The 22,561-nt window shown below is 45.4% G+C and overlaps 1 protein-coding gene across 1 annotated transcript in view; it reads right to left on the reverse strand.

Moving 5' to 3' along the window:
• LOC142313085 (uncharacterized) overlaps window positions 1-22,561 on the reverse strand; it is a 139,415-nt gene that overhangs the window by 104,193 nt on the left and 12,661 nt on the right. The window contains 1 exon segment of the mRNA XM_075352071.1: window positions 2,861-3,452. Within this exon segment, the coding sequence (XP_075208186.1) occupies window positions 2,861-3,452 (592 nt within the window).

Genomic DNA, 22,561 nt, shown 5'->3' on the forward strand with positions numbered 1-22,561 from the left:
TTACTGAAAGAAAATGTCCGTAGATCTTGAGAGCTAAGAAGACATTGTAGACAATCCGACAATCAAGCAAAGACTGAAGTTTATTCCGAGATAGCAACAGAGCAGATAAGACAGGTTATGTGGCAGGATGACACACGCAGGTGTCTTGCAAAACAGTAGAATTAGCAACAGATGAAGAAGTGTCCCCCGAAAGACATGTGGGGCTTTTATACATGTTACACAAAGGAAAGCTCATACTGCAGAGAAAGGCGTGTACGTTGGAGAACAAAGAATATAATAATACATCATGACATTATTTACGAGCATTGCGGTAAAAACTTATTGTATTCCTATGGGCCTCCATGATACTTTTCACTAGTTCAGCCGTGTCGTCATTGCTGACATTTCTGATCCCTGAAGGCGCCTCTACTTCACATAACTCTTCAAACACTGACAACTCTATTGACAACTTAATTTCTTTATCAATTCAGTATACCTGCTATTCATGACGACACATCACCATCTATCAACTGACGCAATTGTATTCTTCTATTCGATTTAACCTTTTTTGGACCTTTTCGGATACCTGCTAATTACACTGATGTCATCTCTATCTCCTCTCTGGGGGGAGAACTCTAGCCAGTGCATCTCATTAGCTGCAAAGTTAGTTTGCTCAAGTCTTCCCAAGATGGCTGTTAGATACAACATGGCTACTCAGCACATTATGGCTGACTATTCTCTAACACTTACGTCTGCGTGTAACTGAAGGCACATGGCAGCAATGTCATGTGCTTCTCCGCTTACATGATGATGTCACTTGCCAGCATCAGAAGAGAACACCGTGCACCGGAAGAGCGGAGAGATGGGGAGTATAATCATTTCTTTTCTTATGTGTGCAGTATGATGGGGAAATATATACCAGAATGGGCCCAAGATGAGGGCTATATATATACACGAATGGGGACATATATACTAGGCCAAAACCCATATATACCAGGATGGGGATCATATATACCAGGATGGGATAAAGATGGGCAACATATATACCAGGATAGATATACAGTATGCATGAGGATGGGAGACACATCAACAGTACCTGGAAGGGGTCCAGGATGCGTGACATCAGTACAGAATTGGGAGATTTTATCCCAGTAAGGCTGGAAACACATTTATGCGTGTAAAATCGGTCCAAGTTGCATGATAAAAAGTCGGACGATTTTAGTTCACTTTATGATCAGTGTGCAATGCAACTGCACTGCGATCCTGGGATTTTTCTCATGATTTCAGTGCATGTGCAATGCATGTTTGATGTGTATGGGATCCGTTTTTACTATGTCATCTGCCATTCATCTCTGCTACATGGCCGCTGACAGCAGACACAGACAGAGCCATGTAGCAGAGCTGAATAGCCACTGACAGCAGACACAGACAGAGCCGCACGATCAGAATGAAGTCGGATGAACTTCACTCGACTTCATTGTCATCCCGCGGCTTTGTCTGTGTGGCATGGCCTGATTTGCGGTCCCCGGGGAAGGTCTCACCGGTGAACGCAAATCCCCTGAGTGACCGCAGTGAGCCGTGCGATCAGCGGTGCCGTCACTGAGGTTACCCGCGGCCACAGCTGAAGTGCTCCCAATGAGATCTGTGGTCGCGGGTAACCTGAGTGACATCATCGCTGATAGTGCGACCCACTTCAGTCGCTGCGGGGAGCTCACAGAGCGGTCGTGGTCTGTGACCACTCTCTGTCAGCTTCTGATGTAGCAGAGCTGAAAGCGTCGTGGGACCTCTGTGGATTACGTCGGACATGGAAGGGTATTTGGGGACTTTAATAAAGTGGTGAAAGAGGTTGTTTTTTTGTCATTTATTACAAATAAAGAAAATAAACGCACACATCCAAAAAATCCTTTATCTTACAGGTTAATCATGGAAGGTATCTTGGGGAGACGCCTGCAATGATTAACCTAGGACTTAGTGGCAGCTATAGGCTGCTGCCATTAACTCCTTATTACCTCGATTGCCACCGCCCAACGGCAGCTGTGATTGGTTGCAGAGAGACAGCTGACACTCATTGTGGGAACGTGTCTGACTGCAACCAATTATGGGCGCCGGTGGGCGGGGAAAGCAGGGAATACGAGATTGAATAATGAGAGAGAGAGAGAGATATTGCTAGACTTCAGTCATTTCCAGTGTTTTGTGAAACATGCGATAAATGTATTTAGAAAAACGAATGTCACTAGTGCTGATCCGTGTAACATGCGTTTATTTACCCGCTCCCATAGAGTTGCATTGGAGAGACTCGCGCGAGAAACTCTCCAAAACGCAGCATGCTGCGATTTTTTTTCTCGATTTGAACTAAGAAAAAATAGCAGATGGGAGCTGCCTCATTGATTAACATGTATCCGAGTGCAATGCAAGAATTTCTCGCATTGCACTACTGCGAGAAAATCGCAAGTGAGAAGCCGGCCTAACAGTGTCAGCAGCAGATCCCCCCCCATAACAGTGCTTCTTGACCACATTTTTTGTGTCAATCTTTTTCCCTATATTCCTCCTTCAAAACCTAGGTGTGTCTTATGGTCCAAAAAATACAATAAGTTTAAAAATAAATAAAATGGTTCTTTTCCTCACAAATTCTTACTTGAGCAACTGTAGCCAATCTTTTTATAAAAGCCTTTGAATTACAGTACATCATGATGGCTTCTCCTGTGTGACTCATCGGACAACAGGATAGGATTAGTCTTAAAAACATTTGGCAAATTCGGAAAGCAAGAATGGCTGCTCCGCTCTGTTGGTTTTCTGATGGTCGGCAAGACTTGATTTACCAGTTATACATTTCAATTATTCACAACATGAAAAAGGTTCCTTCCCTGTGCAGCTTCTTCACATGTTTAATAAGAGCTGGTTTACTAGTAAAACATTTCCCACATTCTGAACATGAAAACGGCTTCTCCCCTGTGTGAGTTCTCTGATGCGAAACAAGAACCGATTTCTGAATAAAACATTTCCCACATTCTGAACATGAAAACGGCTTCTCCCCTGTGTGTGTTCTCTGATGCGAAACAAGAACCGATTTCTGAATAAAACATTTCCCACATTCTGAACATGAAAATGGCTTCTCCCCTGTATGAGATCTTTGATGCCTAACAAGATCTGATTTCTGAATAAAACATTTCTCACACTTTGAACATGAAAATGGCTTCTCCCTTGTGTGAAATCTTTGATGCCTAACAAGATCTGATTTCTGAATAAAACATTTCCCACATTCTAAACATGAAAATGGCTTCTCCCCTGTGTGAGATCTTTGATGCACAACAAGAACCGATTTCTGACTAAAACATTTCCCACATTCTGAACATGAAAATGGCTTCTCCATTGTGTGAATTTTATGATGTCTAACAAGGTGTGTTTTCCGAATAAAACTTTTTCCACATTCTGAACATGAAAATGGCTTCTCCCCTATGTGAATTTTATGATGTCTAGCAAAATTTGATTTACTAGTAAAACATTGCCCACATTTTGAACATGAAAACGGCTTCTCCCTTGTGTGAGATCTTTGATGCACAACAAGATGTGATTTCCTGGTAAAACATTTCCCACATATTAAACATGAAAATGGCTTCTCCCTTGTAGGAACCGTTTCATCCGTTTCATATTCCACATCCCTTCCGTAACTTTTATTCTGCTTACAATTCTGTGATAAATGGGAATTTTGGGCTTGTTTGAAAAACTCAGATGATAGAGCTTTCCGAGGAAGGACTGGATTTATATCTGGGACAACAGCATGCTCTTCATATGTATCATGTGGGATACTTTCATCATCGGTTATAAATTCTGAAGATATTAGAGATCCATCTGAACTCCCAATACAGCCATCTGTTAAAAATAAACACAAAGATATTATTAATGATATTATCTTGAAAGTATATTTATTTTTTTAACATCAGAAATTAAATTAGGGAAAAAATTATTCTGAATCTGTTGTCCAATATCGAGATCTAAAGGCCCCTTTAAACGCTACGATTTATCTGACGATATGTCGTCGGGGTCACGGTTTTCGTGACGCACTTCCGTCGTTGTTAACAACGTCGTTGCATGTGACACCTATGTGCGACTGCGAACGATATTAAAAATAGCGAAAATCGTTGATCGTTGACACGACGTTCAGTTTCAAAATATTGTTCGTCATTTGGAACGCAGCAGAGATATTGCTACGTTTGATACCCTGCCAACGACGAACAACATCCACATGACTGCCTTGGTCAAACAATATCTCGCTGAACGATGTAGCATCGTTTGTGGGATGGGTACGTGTGACCACTACAAAATGACCTATGAGCGATCTCGGCAAATCGTAGCAACGATCTGGACGTGTCACATCGCAATGAGATCGCTAGCAATATCGTTATGTGTAAAGCGGCCTTAAGAGTTACATCTTTGTTAATTCGGCTCTCCCATTCCTAGCACCTGTTCTCTGTTCTCTGCTACAGTAAATAATCTGATTGATTGTCATAATGTGACGGCAGGATAATGAGGGATAGGGGGCTCCTATACTGTCCCTCACACTAGGGGACCCTAAGCTATTCCTAACCTCTGGATTACCCCTGAAGATGGAGATGCCGGAGTCTCGTGCATTACTAGTCTCCTGACTAGATCTAATCTGTGATCTCCAAGGGAATGAAGGGGCAGGATTATGATGGAAATACAGATTAAGACAGATGGGACACATTGCAAACTCACAAAAATAAACAGTGAGAGGGTAAGGAGAAAAGCAAGAGCAGGAAGGCAGCAACAAAAATGACAACAAGGGTTAACACAACAACAGCTCACAGTAATAATGCACAAAAAACACCCATAAATCTGGATCACAACACCTCACCAGATCAGTATAAGTAAACTATAGCTGGCATTAATGAAATAGTCCAGCCAGCATATACAAAACGAGAGCAAACAATATTTTCTCCTCTACAGCATGTGATCACAGACATTAACAAGCAGCCCAACAGAGAATAACTCTTACTAGCCTGCCCAAGCCTGTGGTTCGATGCCTGCGTCTCCCTGTGCTGCTCACAGACAGCAGAGAAATTAACATGCAAAGTACCAGAGTCTATCATTTCAACAGATCCTGACGCTGCCATGACAGTTGACAAAACCTGCAAACATCTCCTTGAAAAAGTGATCCACAACATAGACAAGTTCAAAGAGGTATTTTTTCAAAGACTAAAATAAAGACAGATGCTGAAAATTCAACTGGGTTGTCTGGGACTGTAACGCTGATGGCCTATCCTTAAGCTTTGTAACAAAAGCAGGTAGCAGGGTCTTGCAGCCTGTACAGATAGACATTAGGGTTCAAATTCATCAAGACCGGTGATGTACATTGAAAAATGACGTCAGGGACTGGAGTGAGATTTCTGGCATAGGGAACGTCACAGTTTGTTATGAATTAGAGAAGCGGTGGCATCACACCCTTGTTCTGGCCAAGCTCTGCCCATTTTGGCAAAGCTGGTTAAAATTGTCGTGAACACACACACACACCAGCCTTTGGTCACATGATGTGATGTAAAAAAGTCCTTAAGCAGTCTTATAATTTGCATACAAAACACTGGGGCCGCTAGGATTATGGGGCCCTGTGAAATTGCCCAGTTTGCTCTCCCTTTCCCCTAATACAAGTCCTGCATGCCAGCCTGTGTCCTGTTCACTTCATTTAGACTCCTGCAATTAAGAGACCTTTGGTTACATCATGTCACAGGACTTTGAAATCATCAAAGGTCCTTAAACAATCAACCTTAGAATACAACTGATGGAGTCCATAAGAGAGTGGGGTTCCTCAGAAATTGCGCAGTTTGATTCCTCCCAGCTCCTGACTGTAACTATGGCTTATTCTTGGAGTAGGGCTTATATTTCAAGCATTCTCGAAAAATCCCATAAAATCATGTTAGGGCTTATTTTCGGGGAAACAGGGTATTCATGAACACTCTGCAGGTGTTTAAGTTGCCTTCATACCAACAAAGAGAAGACACTAGAAGCAAAGAAAATACAGCTGAAAAAAACCAGAGCAGAAAGTCTAAAAATGTAAATACAAAATTAGTGCAGGAAGTACATGAGTAGAAATCTCTTACAGGATAGAGCTGGAGGAAACACATCCTGAGGAACATCGGGGTCTTCTTGTTTACAGTCCTGTGGGAGAAGAGGACGGGGACATCTCTCTGGTGTTGTCCTCTTACTGGATAGAACTGGAGGAGACACATACAGGGACTGAATTCATTCCTTACATACAGATAATTATAGGCCGTGTGTATTTAGTCCTGTCTATTACCTGGTGATGTGAGGGGCTGGGGAACCTCCATGACGTCCTTGTACAGATCTTTGTGTCCTTCTAAATACTCCCACTCCTCCATGGAGAAATAGACGGTGACGTCCTGACACCTTATAGGAACCTGTCACATACAATGATACCGTCACCCCCGATCCCTTCATAGCGTTACTGTATAATGTCCCAGCATTCCCAGCAGTGTCACCTCTCCAGTCAGCAGCTCAATCATCTTGTAGGTGAGTTCTAGGATCTTCTGGTCATTGATGTCCTCATGTATCGGGGGGTGAGGTGGAGGCCCCGTGATTGGGCTCAGGGGTCTTCCCCATCCCTCAGACACAGGGGCCTGACAGCGCTCACTAGAGGTCTTCTTCACTACTGTGTAATCCTGGTTATGGAGAGACACAGTAATAAATCTCACTCCAGACATTTCCAGAGTCCTCACCTCTCCAGTTCTGTCCATCTATATTATATACATACATATATATACATATTTGCCTTAGGCTGCTTTCACACTACGTCTTTTTAACATGCGTCCTGAACGTTTTTTTGCTGCAAAAGCGGATCCTGCTTTTACAGCAAAAAACGCATGTTTACTTTCCTGTCACTGGATGTTTAGGGGCGGGCATAGGAGTCATGTGATCGGGAGTGAGGGGAACTAAACGTGCCAGACTGGGAGCCGGCTTCTTACAACTGCGGAGGTTCGTAACCAAGGTAAACATCGGGTATACGTGCTTGGATACCCGATATTTACATTGGTTACGAGCGTCTGCAGCTGCTAGGAGCCGGGCTCCCTGCACACGTTACCAACGTAAACATCGGGTAACTAAGATAAGTGGTTACCCGATATTTACGTTGGTTACGAGTGTCCGCAGCTCTCAGGTGGGGGAGAGAGAGGGGAGAGACAGAGAGGTAGGAGAGAGAGCCTGATCACGCGAGACTGGTTCTGGGCATGCTCAGTAGAGCAAGCAGGATCCTGCCTATCAGCATGCCAGCGTTCACATACGTTTGCATGCTGTTTAGTCAGGATCCAGCGATTTGTAGTATTTGGACGCAGCTCAAAAACGCTACAAGTAGCGTTTTTGAAAGATGTTAAAAAACTGCAAGTCGCTGGATCCTCCCTATAACGCACGCAAACGCAGGTGAACGCATGTTACCGCGAGTCCATTGCAAATGCATTGAAATGAAAACGCATTTGCATTGGATCCGTTTTTGCGTTAAAAAAACGTTCAGGACGCATGTTAAAAAGACGTAGTGTGAAAGCAGCCTTATTCTGTCTGTCTTGCTCCAAAATTACGTGATTACAGTGACAACCGTCGCATTGGCCGCTCTGCTCAGCCCCGCCCCCCGCACGCATTGGCCACTCCACTCAGCCCCATCCCCTGCATTGGCCGCTCCGCTCGGCCCCGCACACTGTGCCCGCTCAGCCACGCCCCCGCACAAATTGGGCACCTATACACCTCCCCCCCAGGAATACTCCCCTCGTTATCCTCTTCTCCCCCTAGGACTACTCCAAGACACACACACACACACACAAAAAAAACATACCTCCCCCCCAAAACACACAGAAACACACAAACCGCGTAACACACACTGCGCTCCACAAACAATGCAACACACAACTCAGCACACAAACACCACTCTCACACCCAGACAACACCCAGAACATTTACAGCGCCCTACACAAACACTTGGCAACTACATCAATATATATATATAACAAAAATCATACATTAACTACACAATAATTTCTAGAATACCCGATGCGTTAGAATCGGGCCACCTTCTAGTATATAAGAATGATGTAATGTGACGTCATCAGAATCTCTCACCTCTCCAGTAAGCCGGAAGAGGATCTCTAGGGTGAGGTGTAATATCCTCTCCGCCATCTTGTCCCTGTCCATATCCATCCTTCACGGGGCAATCAGGAGAATTCTCTTCTATAGAAGATCTCCACTGAGAGGATCCGATATTGTAGGGACCTGAATGGGGAGAAGATGACGATGTAACATCATAAAGAATCCGCTGTAATAATACAATTACTGGAGAGAATAAGGGGAAACTTATAATGAGAACATTCTGGGGAACAATATACTGTGTGGGGGTAGAAAGGGACCGAGGACCAAAAGGGGCCGAGAACCGAGGGCAGAAAGGGGCCGAAGACTGAGGGCAGAAAGGGGTCGAGGACAGAGGGCAGGAGGGGGCCGAGGGCAGAAAGGGGCTGAGGACTGAGGGCAGAAGAGGGCTGAGGACAGAGGGCAGAAAGGGGCCGAGGACCGAGGGCAGAAAGGGGCCGAGGACCGAGGGCAGAAAGGGGCCGAGGACCGAGGGCAGAAAGGGGCCGAGGACCGAGGGCAGAAAGGGGCCGAGGACCGAGGGCAGAAAGGGGCCGAGGACTGAGGGCAGAAAGGGGCCGAGGACCGAGGGCAGACGGGGGCCGAGGACTGAGGGCAGACGGGTTTCCTCACTTCCGGCCTCTCATAGTTGGGGCGTCTGTATCTATTAGAGGAAAAGGAACAAAAACCTCACGATTCATAGAAATCAGCGAGAGAAAAACACCAAGAAAGTCTCAGAGCTGAAGGGGTTAATTTTTTTTTTTTTTTTTTATTTTTTTTTATAAAACCTTTCAGGTTAAGATAGAGTGTCCACCATAGCCCTGTGCTCCCATAGGAAGACAGCATATGGTCATGTCTTAATCATCATATAAGGTTTTCCTTTAATTCAGTGTCATCACAAAAGAAAAACCATAACTGTTACAAACTTATAACCATGAAATCCAAATATACAAATCACACAAATATCTGTTTCCACTTCAAAAACTTCCACATCCCCTCTGCATCCAGTCCTCTCTCCAAATCATACTTATAATAGAAATGCAATTTCTCTAAGATCATACTGACGCAATCAGTCACCTCAATCACCTCCTCCTTATACACATACAGATTTCTACAATTCCAGAGCACTTCCTTCACACAAGCCACAAATATCCACAACAATCTATCCTCCGTCCTATTTAATTTACATAACCCAAACATAATAATCTTATAAGTCAGACACTGTATCCCAGTCAATTCCATACATAACCCACTCATCTTATTCCAGACATCCTTGGCAAAGTTACATGACCACAGCACATGACCCACCTCCTCATCACTTCCACACCGCTCTCTTGGACACCGTTCAGACACAGCCAACCCCTTTCTTTTCTGCACGCTCCTCACCGGCAGCACCCCATGCAAAGACATCCACACAAAATCCTTCTGTTTATTAGACAAGTCACAACGCTCCAATTTTTGCCAGACATCTTCCGCTTCTGCAGACTTTAACCCTGCAATCACGCACAGCATATCATCCATACACATTCTCTTAATCAAAACCTTCTTGTTAAGAAAGCTCAACATAGACATTTTCTCCAGATGAAATTTTTTGATAAAGGCTTCCACCCTCAAATACCACAGCGGACACAGAAAGGCAATTGGCTTACTATTGTCCTGAAAAGACCATTGTAGTCGGTTGGCCATAGTGCCGGCCAAATATCTGGCCATACTAGCAGCTTTAGTTTCCTTAGCAAATAAAGTTATTAAAAACCTAATGCAATTTAACCCAATATAAACCTCCAGGTTAGGGAAACCCAAACCCCCATTCCTTTTACTTTTCAAGAGAATCTCTCTTTTAGCTTTCTCTATGTTACTACCCCATAGAAATATAAACAATAATCTATTTATACTCCTAAAAAAGACACACGGCGGAGGAAACACCAACGCCAAATACATAATCATAGGCAATATTACACTTTTAATGACCAATATTTTCCCTGTGAAGGATAATTCACGTAGCCTCCAAAAATCCAATTTCCTCGCTATCTTACCACTCATTACATCCCAACTTTTCTCACCTTTCAACTCCTCATCCAAACTAACACCCAACACCTCAATACCCTCATTCACACATTCCATATCCACATCCCTCACCTCATGAGAACTAAAAAGAACCTTAATTTTACTTTTCCCCCAATTAATTTTGAAACCAGACGCAATACAAAATAATTTCACCAACAATTTCACCCTTTGCAAATCACACTCAGAGTCACACAACACACACACATCATCCATGTAGCCCACAGCCTTCACGACCTTACCATCACTACCCGGAACCAAAAACCCTTTCACAACCTTATCTTGCCTAATCAATTGTAACAGAGGTTCTAACACACAAATAAATAAAATAGGAGAAAGTGGACAACCTTGTCTAACCCCAGATAAAATCCTAAAAGGTTCTGTGAAAAAACCATTCACCTGCACCACACTCTGAGCCCCTTCATACAAACACGCAATCAACCTAACCAAACGCTCAGGAAAACCCATTCTAATCAACACACTAAACAAAAACAAATGGGCCACTCGATCGAACGCTTTCTCAAAATCCAATGCACACACAATTATACTTTTCTTCCTATTCTTACAGTCCTCAATCACATCTCTCACCAGGCACACATTGTCATGTATCCTACGCTTAGGCACCGCACAGACCTGTTCCTCACCTATCACCGAAGCAATCACCTCCTTCATTCTACTTGCCAGAATTTTTGCATAGATTTTATAATCTGCATTCAATAAAGTTATGGGTCTCCAATTCACCAAACTCCTCTTATCCCCCTTTTTATAAAGTAAAACCAGCAATCCTCTCTTCATAGAGTCCGGCATCTCCTTTCCTGTGAATAAGAATTTCACCACCTCCAAGAAGTCTTTACCCACAATGTCCCAGAACTTGACGTAAAAGTCACATGGTATCCCGTCATGCCCTGGGGACTTGTTCTTAGGTGATTTGCTTATCACATCATGGAGTTCCCCCATAGTAATATCATCCAGCAACCTAAGCCCTTCATCCTCATCCACAAAGTTCTTCACCACCTGCAGAAACTCATTGTCCCTCCCCATCTCACATTCCTTCACATCATACAATTCTCCATAAAATCTTGCCACTTCTTTTATCACACCTTCTCCACGCACTTCTTCACCTTCCTCATTCAGCAAAATTCTCATATCTTTCTTCCCTCCACACATTTTCTTAAAGAAAAATCGAGTACATTTCTCATTCTGCTCTTTGATTTTCACTCGAGAGCGGAACACAATCTCTCGACCTTTCTCAGTTATCCAGTCATTCACCTCTTTCTGCGCTCCCTGCAACTCTTTCTCCACACACATACCAAACGATTTACACCTACGCAGAAAAGCAATCCGTCTATCAAAGCGGGTAAAGGCCAATCTTCTCTGTTTAGCCCTGGTGCAACCAACTTTCCGAAAGAAACTGCGTATCCTACATTTAACCCATTCCCACCATTGCAAAATATCACCAAAATCATTTTTCTGCCTCACCCATCCAGCAAACCTCATAGCAAACATTCTTGTAACCCTTTCATCCCCTAGCACACTCACATTCATTCTCCACCTACCCCTTCCATAAGAAAATTCATCCACCTCAAACACTCCCATCAAACATTCATGATCAGAAAAACACACTCTCTCTTGGACATAATTAGTACAGTAAATTTCATCTGAAAGGAAAAAATAATCCAGCCGGGAGTCCGTGCGACCATCCGCGGCATGATAAGTAAAGGGTCCCGGTTTAGTAGCCACTGCATCCTTTAAGGAAAAATCTTTCAGTATCTTATTCCACAAAATACCTGTTGCATCCACCTTGTTTTCACAGGCACTTGCTCTTGCTGATTTGGAAAATACACAATTAAAATCTCCCACCACAAAAACAGGAACTTTACCGTGTAAAAATGAAATTAACTTCTGAAATAACAAAAGACGGTCATGTTTGTCCACATTTGCGTAAATGCATATGAGCCTGAAGTCCCATCCATGGTAACACAAAGAAACCAGCACACATCTGCCTTCTTCAATCACGGTGTATTCCTTGACAGAAATGTCCTTATTTTGTATCAACACCCCAATGCCATCATTCCTATGCAAAGCAGAAAAAGACCAGATAGAGTCTCCATATTGCCACTCACTTTTCTTGGGAAATTTCTTTAATCCACACTCTTGTACACAGACAATATCACTGCCCTTTGAGGCCAAAAAATCCAATACCACTGTGCGCCTAGGCAAAGAGGTAAACATACGCACATTTTGTGATAGGATCCTTAGTTGTAACACCATAGAGGTATAGGTTTATGGGAACCAAAGAGGGGAATAAGAAACCACATTCAAGCAGGTGCACAGCATTCACATTACGACGGATCTTCAAGCATATCCTCCAAGAGAGCCACCTTGCCGTCCTCCAAAAAACCCACACTGGGAGATATAGGATTAACTGCAGAAAGCGCCTCAGATTGCAACTCGTCCCCCAAGTCAGGAGACAATATAGCGTAAGGATTATGTGTTTCTATTGGAGGCGCATGAACCCTTGCCAATAGATTACTCCTTAACCTCTTCACAGATTTATGAGACATTTTATTTTTGTCCAGCACCTTCTTGAAAATAGCACTGCTCTCTGCCCTGGGCATCCTGGCTTCCTCCTTCTCCTCTGGAGACACAGAAAATGTATACATACTAGGGCTCAAGGGAGAAACAGGCTCAGGGCTCAGAAACTCCTCAATCAGCTCTGCAGGCGTGAAATCCACAGAAGAAGCAGGCAGTGGCACACTAGGAGTTTCTGGCACCACACCCAATGGCTCTGCACACACAGAGGGCTCTGCCACCCCCAATAGGGCTTCCACCTTGGGAAGGTCAATGTCCACCAACATGGCTTGCTTCTCAATCTTGGGAAGATCATCTACCACAGCCCCCATTACAGACACAGCTGGCACCTCAGACACCTGGGGGTTAACAGCCACATTCTCCAGAGCTGGTGTTTGCTTCACAGCCTTATCCCTGTCTCTGCGCCTCACAAACTGAGATCTCTCCAAAAATGACTGGCGATGCAAGCCAGGGCAAGACCTACAAGTGTGATCTCCTGCACCACAGATATCACACATAGGGGAAAAGGGACACTCCGAGGCTTCGTGCCCCACTTGTTTGCAATTCCTGCAGGCTACACCTGCCTCGCAGTTATCAGCCACATGTCCATATTTGAAGCATTTCCTGCAAAAAGAAGGCTGCCCAGGATAGAAGAGATAGCCCCTATCTCCCCCAATGGAAAAATTCCCGGGAGGGTGCATTATGCCACCAATGTTCTCTGGATCTTGTTTAAAACGCACCCAGAATTTTATGTTCCCATTAAACACCCCAAACATATTTTTCTGCTTAATGCCTCCTTTAACAGAAGAGCAATATCTGGCCAAAAACGCTCTAATCATGGCTATTTCTACAAAAGGGTTGTACATATGGACGGTGATGGGCCTCTCCACATTAGAAAAAAGTGGTTTAACCAGGATAAACTGCAGAAACTGGTGCGCCTGGTTCTCTCTCAGCAGCTGGTAAAAGTTCAGGCAGTCCTCCTCTGTGTAAAAGGAGATGTCAAATCTACCGGCCTTCGCAAATTCCTGGATGCAAAACACCTTGTCTAGGTCCACTCCGGCCAGCCCCATCACCACATTCCTGACAATGTACTCCAGCCAGCCCCATCACCACATTCCCGACAACGTACTCCGGCCAGCCCCATCACCACATTCCTGACAATGTACTCCGGCCAGCCCCATCACCACATTCCTGACAATGTACTCCGGCCAGCCCCATCCCAACATTCCTGACAATGTACTCCAGCCAGCCCCATCACCACATTCCTGACAATGTACTCCAGCCAGCCCCATCACCACATTCCTGACAATGTACTCCGGCCAGCCCCATCACCACATTCCTGACAATGTACTCTGGCCAGCCCCATCCCAACATTCCTGACAATGTACTCCGGCCAGCCCCATCCCAACATTCCTGACAATGTACTCCGGCCAGCCCCATCACCACATTCCTGACAATGTACTCCGGCCAGCCCCATCACCACATTCCTGACAATGTACTCCGGCCAGCCCCATCACCACATTCCTGACAATGTACTCTGGCCAGCCCCATCCCAACATTCCTGACAATGTACTCCGGCCAGCCCCATCCCAACATTCCTGACAATGTACTCTGGCCAGCCCCATCCCAACATTCCTGACAATGTACTCCGGCCAGCCCCATCCCAACATTCCTGACAATGTACTCCGGCCAGCCCCATCACCACATTCCTGACAATGTACTCCGGCCAGCCCCATCACCACATTCCTGACAATGTACTCCGGCCAGCCCCATCACCACATTCCTGACAATGTACTCCGGCCAGCCCCATCACCACATTCCTGACAATGTACTCCGGCCAGCCCCATCACCACATTCCTGACAATGTACTCCGGCCAGCCCCATCACCACATTCCTGACAATGTACTCCGGCCAGCCCCATCACCACATTCCTGACAATGTACTCCAGCCAGCCCCATCACCACATTCCTGACAATGTACTCCGGCCAGCCCCATCACCACATTCCTGACAATGTACTCCGGCCAGCCCCATCACCACATTCCTGACAATGTACTCCGGCCAGCCCCATCACCACATTCCTGACAATGCACTCCAGCCAGCCCCATCACCACATTCCTGACAATGCACTCCGGCCAGCCCCATAACCACATTCCTGACAATGTACTCCGGCCAGCCCCATCACCACATTCCTGACAATGTACTCCGGCCAGCCCCATCACCACATTCCTGACAATGTACTCCGGCCAGCCCCATCACCACATTCCTGACAATGTACTCCAGCCCAATATCCGTCCTGTCATCCTCCACCACCTCCAACCGCACAGTATTCTTAATAGCTGCCATTTCTAAAGTGCTCAAGGCACGGGATCACTCCTCCTCAACCCGGAACCCTACTGGGCAAGAACCCCCCGGCCCAGCCCAGGTCCCAGCATGTGCAGCAGACGCCACACACACCAGGACAATGGAGCCAATTCCCCCAGAGAGCCTGAGCCCAGTAATGGGGAATCTCCACACACCTCCACCTGCAGAGCCGCACACTAGATATATAATAACCTGCACCTACCTCCACCTGCAGAGCCGCACACTAGATATATAATACCCTGCACCTACCTCCTCCTGCAGAGCCGCACACTAGATATATAATACCCTGCACCTACCTCCACCTGCAGAGCCGCACACTAGATATATAATACCCTGCACCTACCTCCACCTGCAGAGCCGCACACTAGATATATAATACCCTGCACCTACCTCCACCTGCAGAGCCGCACACTAGATATATAATACCCTGCACCTACCTCCACCTGCAGAGCCGCACACAGATATATAATACCCTGCACCTACCTCCACCTGCAGAGCCGCACACTAGATATATAATACCCTGCACCTACCTCCTCCTGCAGAGCCGCACACTAGATATATAATACCCTGCACCTACCTCCACCTGCAGAGCCGCACACTAGATATATAATACCCTGCACCTACCTCCACCTGCAGAGCCGCACACTAGATATATAATACCCTGCACCTACCTCCTCCTGCAGAGCCGCACACTAGATATATAATACCCTGCACCTACCTCCACCTGCAGAGCCGCACACTAGATATATAATACCCTGCACCTACCTCCACCTGCAGAGCCGCACACTAGATATATAATACCCTGCACCTACCTCCACCTGCAGAGCCGCACACTAGATATATAATACCCTGCACCTACCTCCACCTGCAGAGCCGCACACTAGATATATAATACCCTGCACCTACCTCCACCTGCAGAGCCGCACACTAGATATATAATACCCTGCACCTCCCTCCACCTGCAGAGCCGCACACTAGATATATGGCTGCTCTGTGCTTACAGGACCTGTGATGATGTCACATGGAGGGGAGGAGTCAGGGTCACATGATCAGCTCCTCAGTGTATGCAGGGCTCTGCTGTGCTGGGTGTCATGGTGCTGGATGAGGGGAAGTTTATGTGTGGGGTCAGGAGGGGTTTACAGTGTGGATGTAGCAGAGCCGTGTGTGTACGAGGTGTGCGGAGCAGAGCCGTGTGTGTACGAGGTGTACGGAGCGGAGCCGTGTGTGTACGAGGTGTACGGAGCGGAGCCGTGTGTGTACGAGGTGTACGGAGCGGAGCCGCGTGTGTACGAGGTGTACGGAGCGGAGCCGCGTGTGTACGAGGTGTACGGAGCGGAGCCGCGTGTGTACGAGGTGTACGGAGCAGAGCCGCGTGTGTACGAGGTGTACGGAGCGGAGCCGCGTGTGTACGAGGTGTACGGAGCGGAGCCGTGTGTGTACGAGGTGTACGGAGCGGAGCCGCGTGTGTACGAGGTGTACGGAGCAGAGCCGTGTGTGTACGAGGTGTACGGAGCAGAGCCGTGTGTGTACGAGGTGTACGGAGCGGAGCCGCGTGTGTACGAGGTGTACGGAGCGGAGCCGCGTGTGTACGAGGTGTTTACTTTCACTCCCTGGTACACACATATCCTTGGCAGTCTCATTCCATACCTTATGATGTTTTCCTAATAGGTATAGTATATGCTCCGGATTCAGCACAGTCCAGTCACTCCCTGGTACATACATATCCTTGGCAGTCTCATTCCATGCCTTATGATGTTTTCCTAATAGGTGTAGTATATGCTCCGGATTCAGCACAGTTCCAGTCACTCCCTGGTACATACATATCCTTGGCAGTCTCATTCCATGCCTTATGATGTTTTCCTAATAGGTATAGTATATGCTCCGGATTCAGCACAGTTCAGTCACTCCCTGGTGCATACATATCCTTGGCAGTCTCATTTCATGCCTTATGATGTTTTCCTAATAGGTATAGTATATGCTCCGGATTCAGCACAGTCCAGTCACTCCCTGGTACATACATATCCTTGGCAGTCTCATTTCATGCCTTATGATGTTTTCCTAATAGGTGTAGTATATGCCCCGGATTCAGCACAGTTCCAGTCACTCCCTGGTACATACATATCCTTGGCAGTCTCATTTCATGCCTTATGATGTTTTCCTAATAGGTGTAGTATATGCCCCGGATTCAGCACAGTTCCAGTCACTCCCTGGTACATACATATCCTTGGCAGTCTCATTTCATGCCTTATGATGTTTTCCTAATAGGTATAGTATATGCTCCGGATTCAGCACAGTTCAGTCACTCCCTGGTACATACATATCCTTGGCAGTCTCATTCCATGCCTTATGATGTTTTCCTAATAGGTATAGTATATGCCCCGGATTCAGCACAGTTCCAGTCACTCCCTGGTACATACATATCCTTGGCAGTCTCATTTCATGCCTTATGATGTTTTCCTAATAGGTGTAGTATATGCCCCGGATTCAGCACAGTTCCAGTCACTCCCTGGTACATACATATCCTTGGCAGTCTCATTTCATGCCTTATGATGTTTTCCTAATAGGTGTAGTATATGCCCCGGATTCAGCACAGTCCAGTCACTCCCTGGTACATACATATCCTTGGCAGTCTCATTCCATGCCTTATGATGTTTTCCTAATAGGTATAGTATATGCTCTGGATTCAGCACAGTTCCAGTCACTCCCTGGTGCATACATATCCTTGGCAGTCTCATTCCATGCCTTATGATGTTTGCCTAATAGGTATAGTATATGCTCCGGATTCAGCACAGTCCAGTCACTCCCTGGTACACACATATCCTTGGCAGTCTCATTCCATGCCTTATGATGTTTGCCTAATAGGTATAGTATATGCTCCGGATTCAGCACAGTCCAGTCACTCCCTGGTACATACATATCCTTGGCAGTCTCATTCCATGCCTTATGATGTTTTCCTAATAGGTATAGTATATGCTCCGGATTCAGCACAGTTCCAGTCACTCCCTGGTACATACATATCCTTGGCAGTCTCATTCCATGCCTTATGATGTTTTCCTAATAGGTATAGTATATGCTCCGGATTCAGCACAGTTCCAGTCACTCCCTGGTACATACATATCCTTGGCAGTCTCATTCCATGCCTTATGATGTTTTCCTAATAGGTATAGTATATGCTCCGGATTCAGCACAGTTCCAGTCACTCCCTGGTACATACATATCCTTGGCAGTCTCATTCCATGCCTTATGATGTTTTCCTAATAGGTATAGTATATGCTCTGGATTCAGCACAGTTCCAGTCACTCCCTGGTACATACATATCCTTGGCAGTCTCATTCCATGCCTTATGATGTTTTCCTAATAGGTATAGTATATGCCCCGGATTCAGCACAGTTCCAGTCACTCCCTGGTGCATACATATCCTTGGCAGTCTCATTCCATGCCTTATGATGTTTTCCTAATAGGTGTAGTATATGCTCCGGATTCAGCACAGTTCCAGTCACTCCCTGGTACACACATATCCTTGGCAGTCTCATTTCATGCCTTATGATGTTTTCCTAATAGGTATAGTATATGCTCCGGATTCAGCACAGTTCCAGTCACTCCCTGGTACATACATATCCTTGGCAGTCTCATTCCGTGCCTTATGATGTTTTCCTAATAGGTGTAGTATATGCTCCGGATTCAGCACAGTTCCAGTCACTCCCTGGTACATACATATCCTTGGCAGTCTCATTCCATGCCTTATGATGTTTTCCTAATAGGTATAGTATATGCTCCGGATTCAGCACAGTCCAGTCACTCCCTGGTACATACATATCCTTGGCAGCCTCATTCCATGCCTTATGATGTTTGCCTAATAGTTATAGTATATGCTCCGGATTCAGCACAGTTCCAGTCACTCCCTGGTGCATACATATCCTTGGCAGTCTCATTCCATGCCTTATGATGTTTTCCTAATAGGTGTAGTATATGCCCCGGATTCAGCACAGTTCAGTCACTCCCTGGTGCATACATATCCTTGGCAGTCTCATTTCATGCCTTATGATGTTTTCCTAATAGGTATAGTATATGCTCCGGATTCAGCACAGTTCCAGTCACTCCCTGGTACATACATATCCTTGGCAGTCTCATTCCATGCCTTATGATGTTTTCCTAATAGGTATAGTATATGCTCCGGATTCAGCACAGTTCCAGTCACTCCCTGGTACATACATATCCTTGGCAGCCTCATTCCATGCCTTATGATGTTTTCCTAATAGGTATAGTATATGCTCTGGATTCAGCACAGTTCCAGTCACTCCCTGGTACATACATATCCTTGGCAGTCTCATTCCATGCCTTATGATGTTTTCCTAATAGGTATAGTATATGCTCCGGATTCAGCACAGTTCCAGTCACTCCCTGGTGCATACATATCCTTGGCAGTCTCATTCCATGCCTTATGATGTTTTCCTAATAGGTATAGTATATGCCCCGGATTCAGCACAGTTCAGTCACTCCCTGGTGCATACATATCCTTGGCAGTCTCATTTCATGCCTTATGATGTTTTCCTAATAGGTATAGTATATGCTCCGGATTCAGCACAGTTCCAGTCACTCCCTGGTACATACATATCCTTGGCAGTCTCATTCCATGCCTTATGATGTTTTCCTAATAGGTGTAGTATATGCTCCGGATTCAGCACAGTTCCAGTCACTCCCTGGTACATACATATCCTTGGCAGTCTCATTCCATGCCTTATGATGTTTTCCTAATAGGTATAGTATATGCTCCGGATTCAGCACAGTCCAGTCACTCCCTGGTACATACATATCCTTGGCAGCCTCATTCCGTGCCTTATGATGTTTTCCTAATAGGTATAGTATATGCTCCGGATTCAGCACAGTTCCAGTCACTCCCTGGTGCATACATATCCTTGGCAGCCTCATTCCATGCCTTATGATGTTTTCCTAATAGGTATAGTATATGCTCCGGATTCAGCACAGTCCAGTCACTCCCTGGTACATACATATCCTTGGCAGCCTCATTCCATGCCTTATGATGTTTTCCTAATAGGTATAGTATATGCTCCGGATTCAGCACAGTTCCAGTCACTCCCTGGTACATACATATCCTTGGCAGCCTCATTCCATGCCTTATGATGTTTTCCTAATAGGTATAGTATATGCTCTGGATTCAGCACAGTTCCAGTCACTCCCTGGTACATACATATCCTTGGCAGTCTCATTCCATGCCTTATGATGTTTTCCTAATAGGTATAGTATATGCTCCGGATTCAGCACAGTTCCAGTCACTCCCTGGTGCATACATATCCTTGGCAGTCTCATTCCATGCCTTATGATGTTTTCCTAATAGGTATAGTATATGCCCCGGATTCAGCACAGTTCCAGTCACTCCCTGGTGCATACATATCCTTGGCAGTCTCATTCCATGCCTTATGATGTTTTCCTAATAGGTGTAGTATATGCCCCGGATTCAGCACAGTTCAGTCACTCCCTGGTGCATACATATCCTTGGCAGTCTCATTTCATGCCTTATGATGTTTTCCTAATAGGTATAGTATATGCTCCGGATTCAGCACAGTTCCAGTCACTCCCTGGTACATACATATCCTTGGCAGTCTCATTCCATGCCTTATGATGTTTTCCTAATAGGTGTAGTATATGCTCCGGATTCAGCACAGTTCCAGTCACTCCCTGGTACATACATATCCTTGGCAGTCTCATTCCATGCCTTATGATGTTTGCCTAATAGTTATAGTATATGCTCCGGATTCAGCACAGTTCCAGTCACTCCCTGGTGCATACATATCCTTGGCAGTCTCATTCCATGCCTTATGATGTTTTCCTAATAGGTGTAGTATATGCCCCGGATTCAGCACAGTTCAGTCACTCCCTGGTGCATACATATCCTTGGCAGTCTCATTTCATGCCTTATGATGTTTTCCTAATAGGTATAGTATATGCTCAGGATTCGGCACAGTTCCAGTCACTCCCTGGTGCATACATATCCTTGGCAGTCTCATTCCATGCCTTATGATGTTTTCCTAATAGGTATAGTATATGCTCTGGATTCAGCACAGTTCCAGTCACTCCCTGGTACATACATATCCTTGGCAGTCTCATTCCATGCCTTATGATGTTTTCCTAATAGGTGTAGTATATGCCCCGGATTCAGCACAGTTCAGTCACTCCCTGGTGCATACATATCCTTGGCAGTCTCATTTCATGCCTTATGATGTTTTCCTAATAGTTATAGTATATGCTCCGGATTCAGCACAGTTCCAGTCACTCCCTGGTGCATACATATCCTTGGCAGTCTCATTCCATGCCTTATGATGTTTTCCTAATAGGTGTAGTATATGCCCCGGATTCAGCACAGTTCAGTCACTCCCTGGTGCATACATATCCTTGGCAGTCTCATTTCATGCCTTATGATGTTTTCCTAATAGGTGTAGTATATGCTCCGGATTCAGCACAGTTCCAGTCACTCCCTGGTGCATACATATCCTTGGCAGTCTCATTCCATGCCTTATGATGTTTTCCTAATAGGTATAGTATATGCTCCGGATTCAGCACAGTTCCAGTCACTCCCTGGTACATACATATCCTTGGCAGTCTCATTCCATGCCTTATGATGTTTTCCTAATAGGTATAGTATATGCTCCGGATTCAGCACAGTTCCAGTCACTCCCTGGTACATACATATCCTTGGCAGCCTCATTCCATGCCTTATGATGTTTTCCTAATAGGTATAGTATATGCTCCGGATTCGGCACAGTTCCAGTCACTCCCTGGTACATACATATCCTTGGCAGCCTCATTCCATGCCTTATGATGTTTTCCTAATAGGTATAGTATATGCTCCGGATTCAGCACAGTTCCAGTCACTCCCTGGTACATACATATCCTTGGCAGTCTCATTTCATGCCTTATGATGTTTTCCTAATAGGTATAGTATATGCTCCGGATTCAGCACAGTTCCAGTCACTCCCTGGTACACACATATCCTTGGCAGTCTCATTTCATGCCTTATGATGTTTTCCTAATAGGTATAGTATATGCTCCGGATTCAGCACAGTTCCAGTCACTCCCTGGTACACACATATCCTTGGCAGTCTCATTTCATGCCTTATGATGTTTTCCTAATAGGTATAGTATATGCCCCGGATTCAGCACAGTTCCAGTCACTCCCTGGTACACACATATCCTTGGCAGTCTCATTTCATGCCTTATGATGTTTTCCTAATAGGTATAGTATATGCTCCGGATTCAGCACAGTCCAGTCACTCCCTGGTACATACATATCCTTGGCAGTCTCATTCCATGCCTTATGATGTTTTCCTAATAGGTATAGTATATGCTCCGGATTCAGCACAGTTCCAGTCACTCCCTGGTACATACATATCCTTGGCAGCCTCATTCCATGCCTTATGATGTTTTCCTAAT

This window comes from Anomaloglossus baeobatrachus, chromosome 5 (genome assembly GCF_048569485.1).
Source record: "Anomaloglossus baeobatrachus isolate aAnoBae1 chromosome 5, aAnoBae1.hap1, whole genome shotgun sequence".
Classification (NCBI taxonomy): domain Eukaryota; kingdom Metazoa; phylum Chordata; class Amphibia; order Anura; family Aromobatidae; genus Anomaloglossus; species Anomaloglossus baeobatrachus.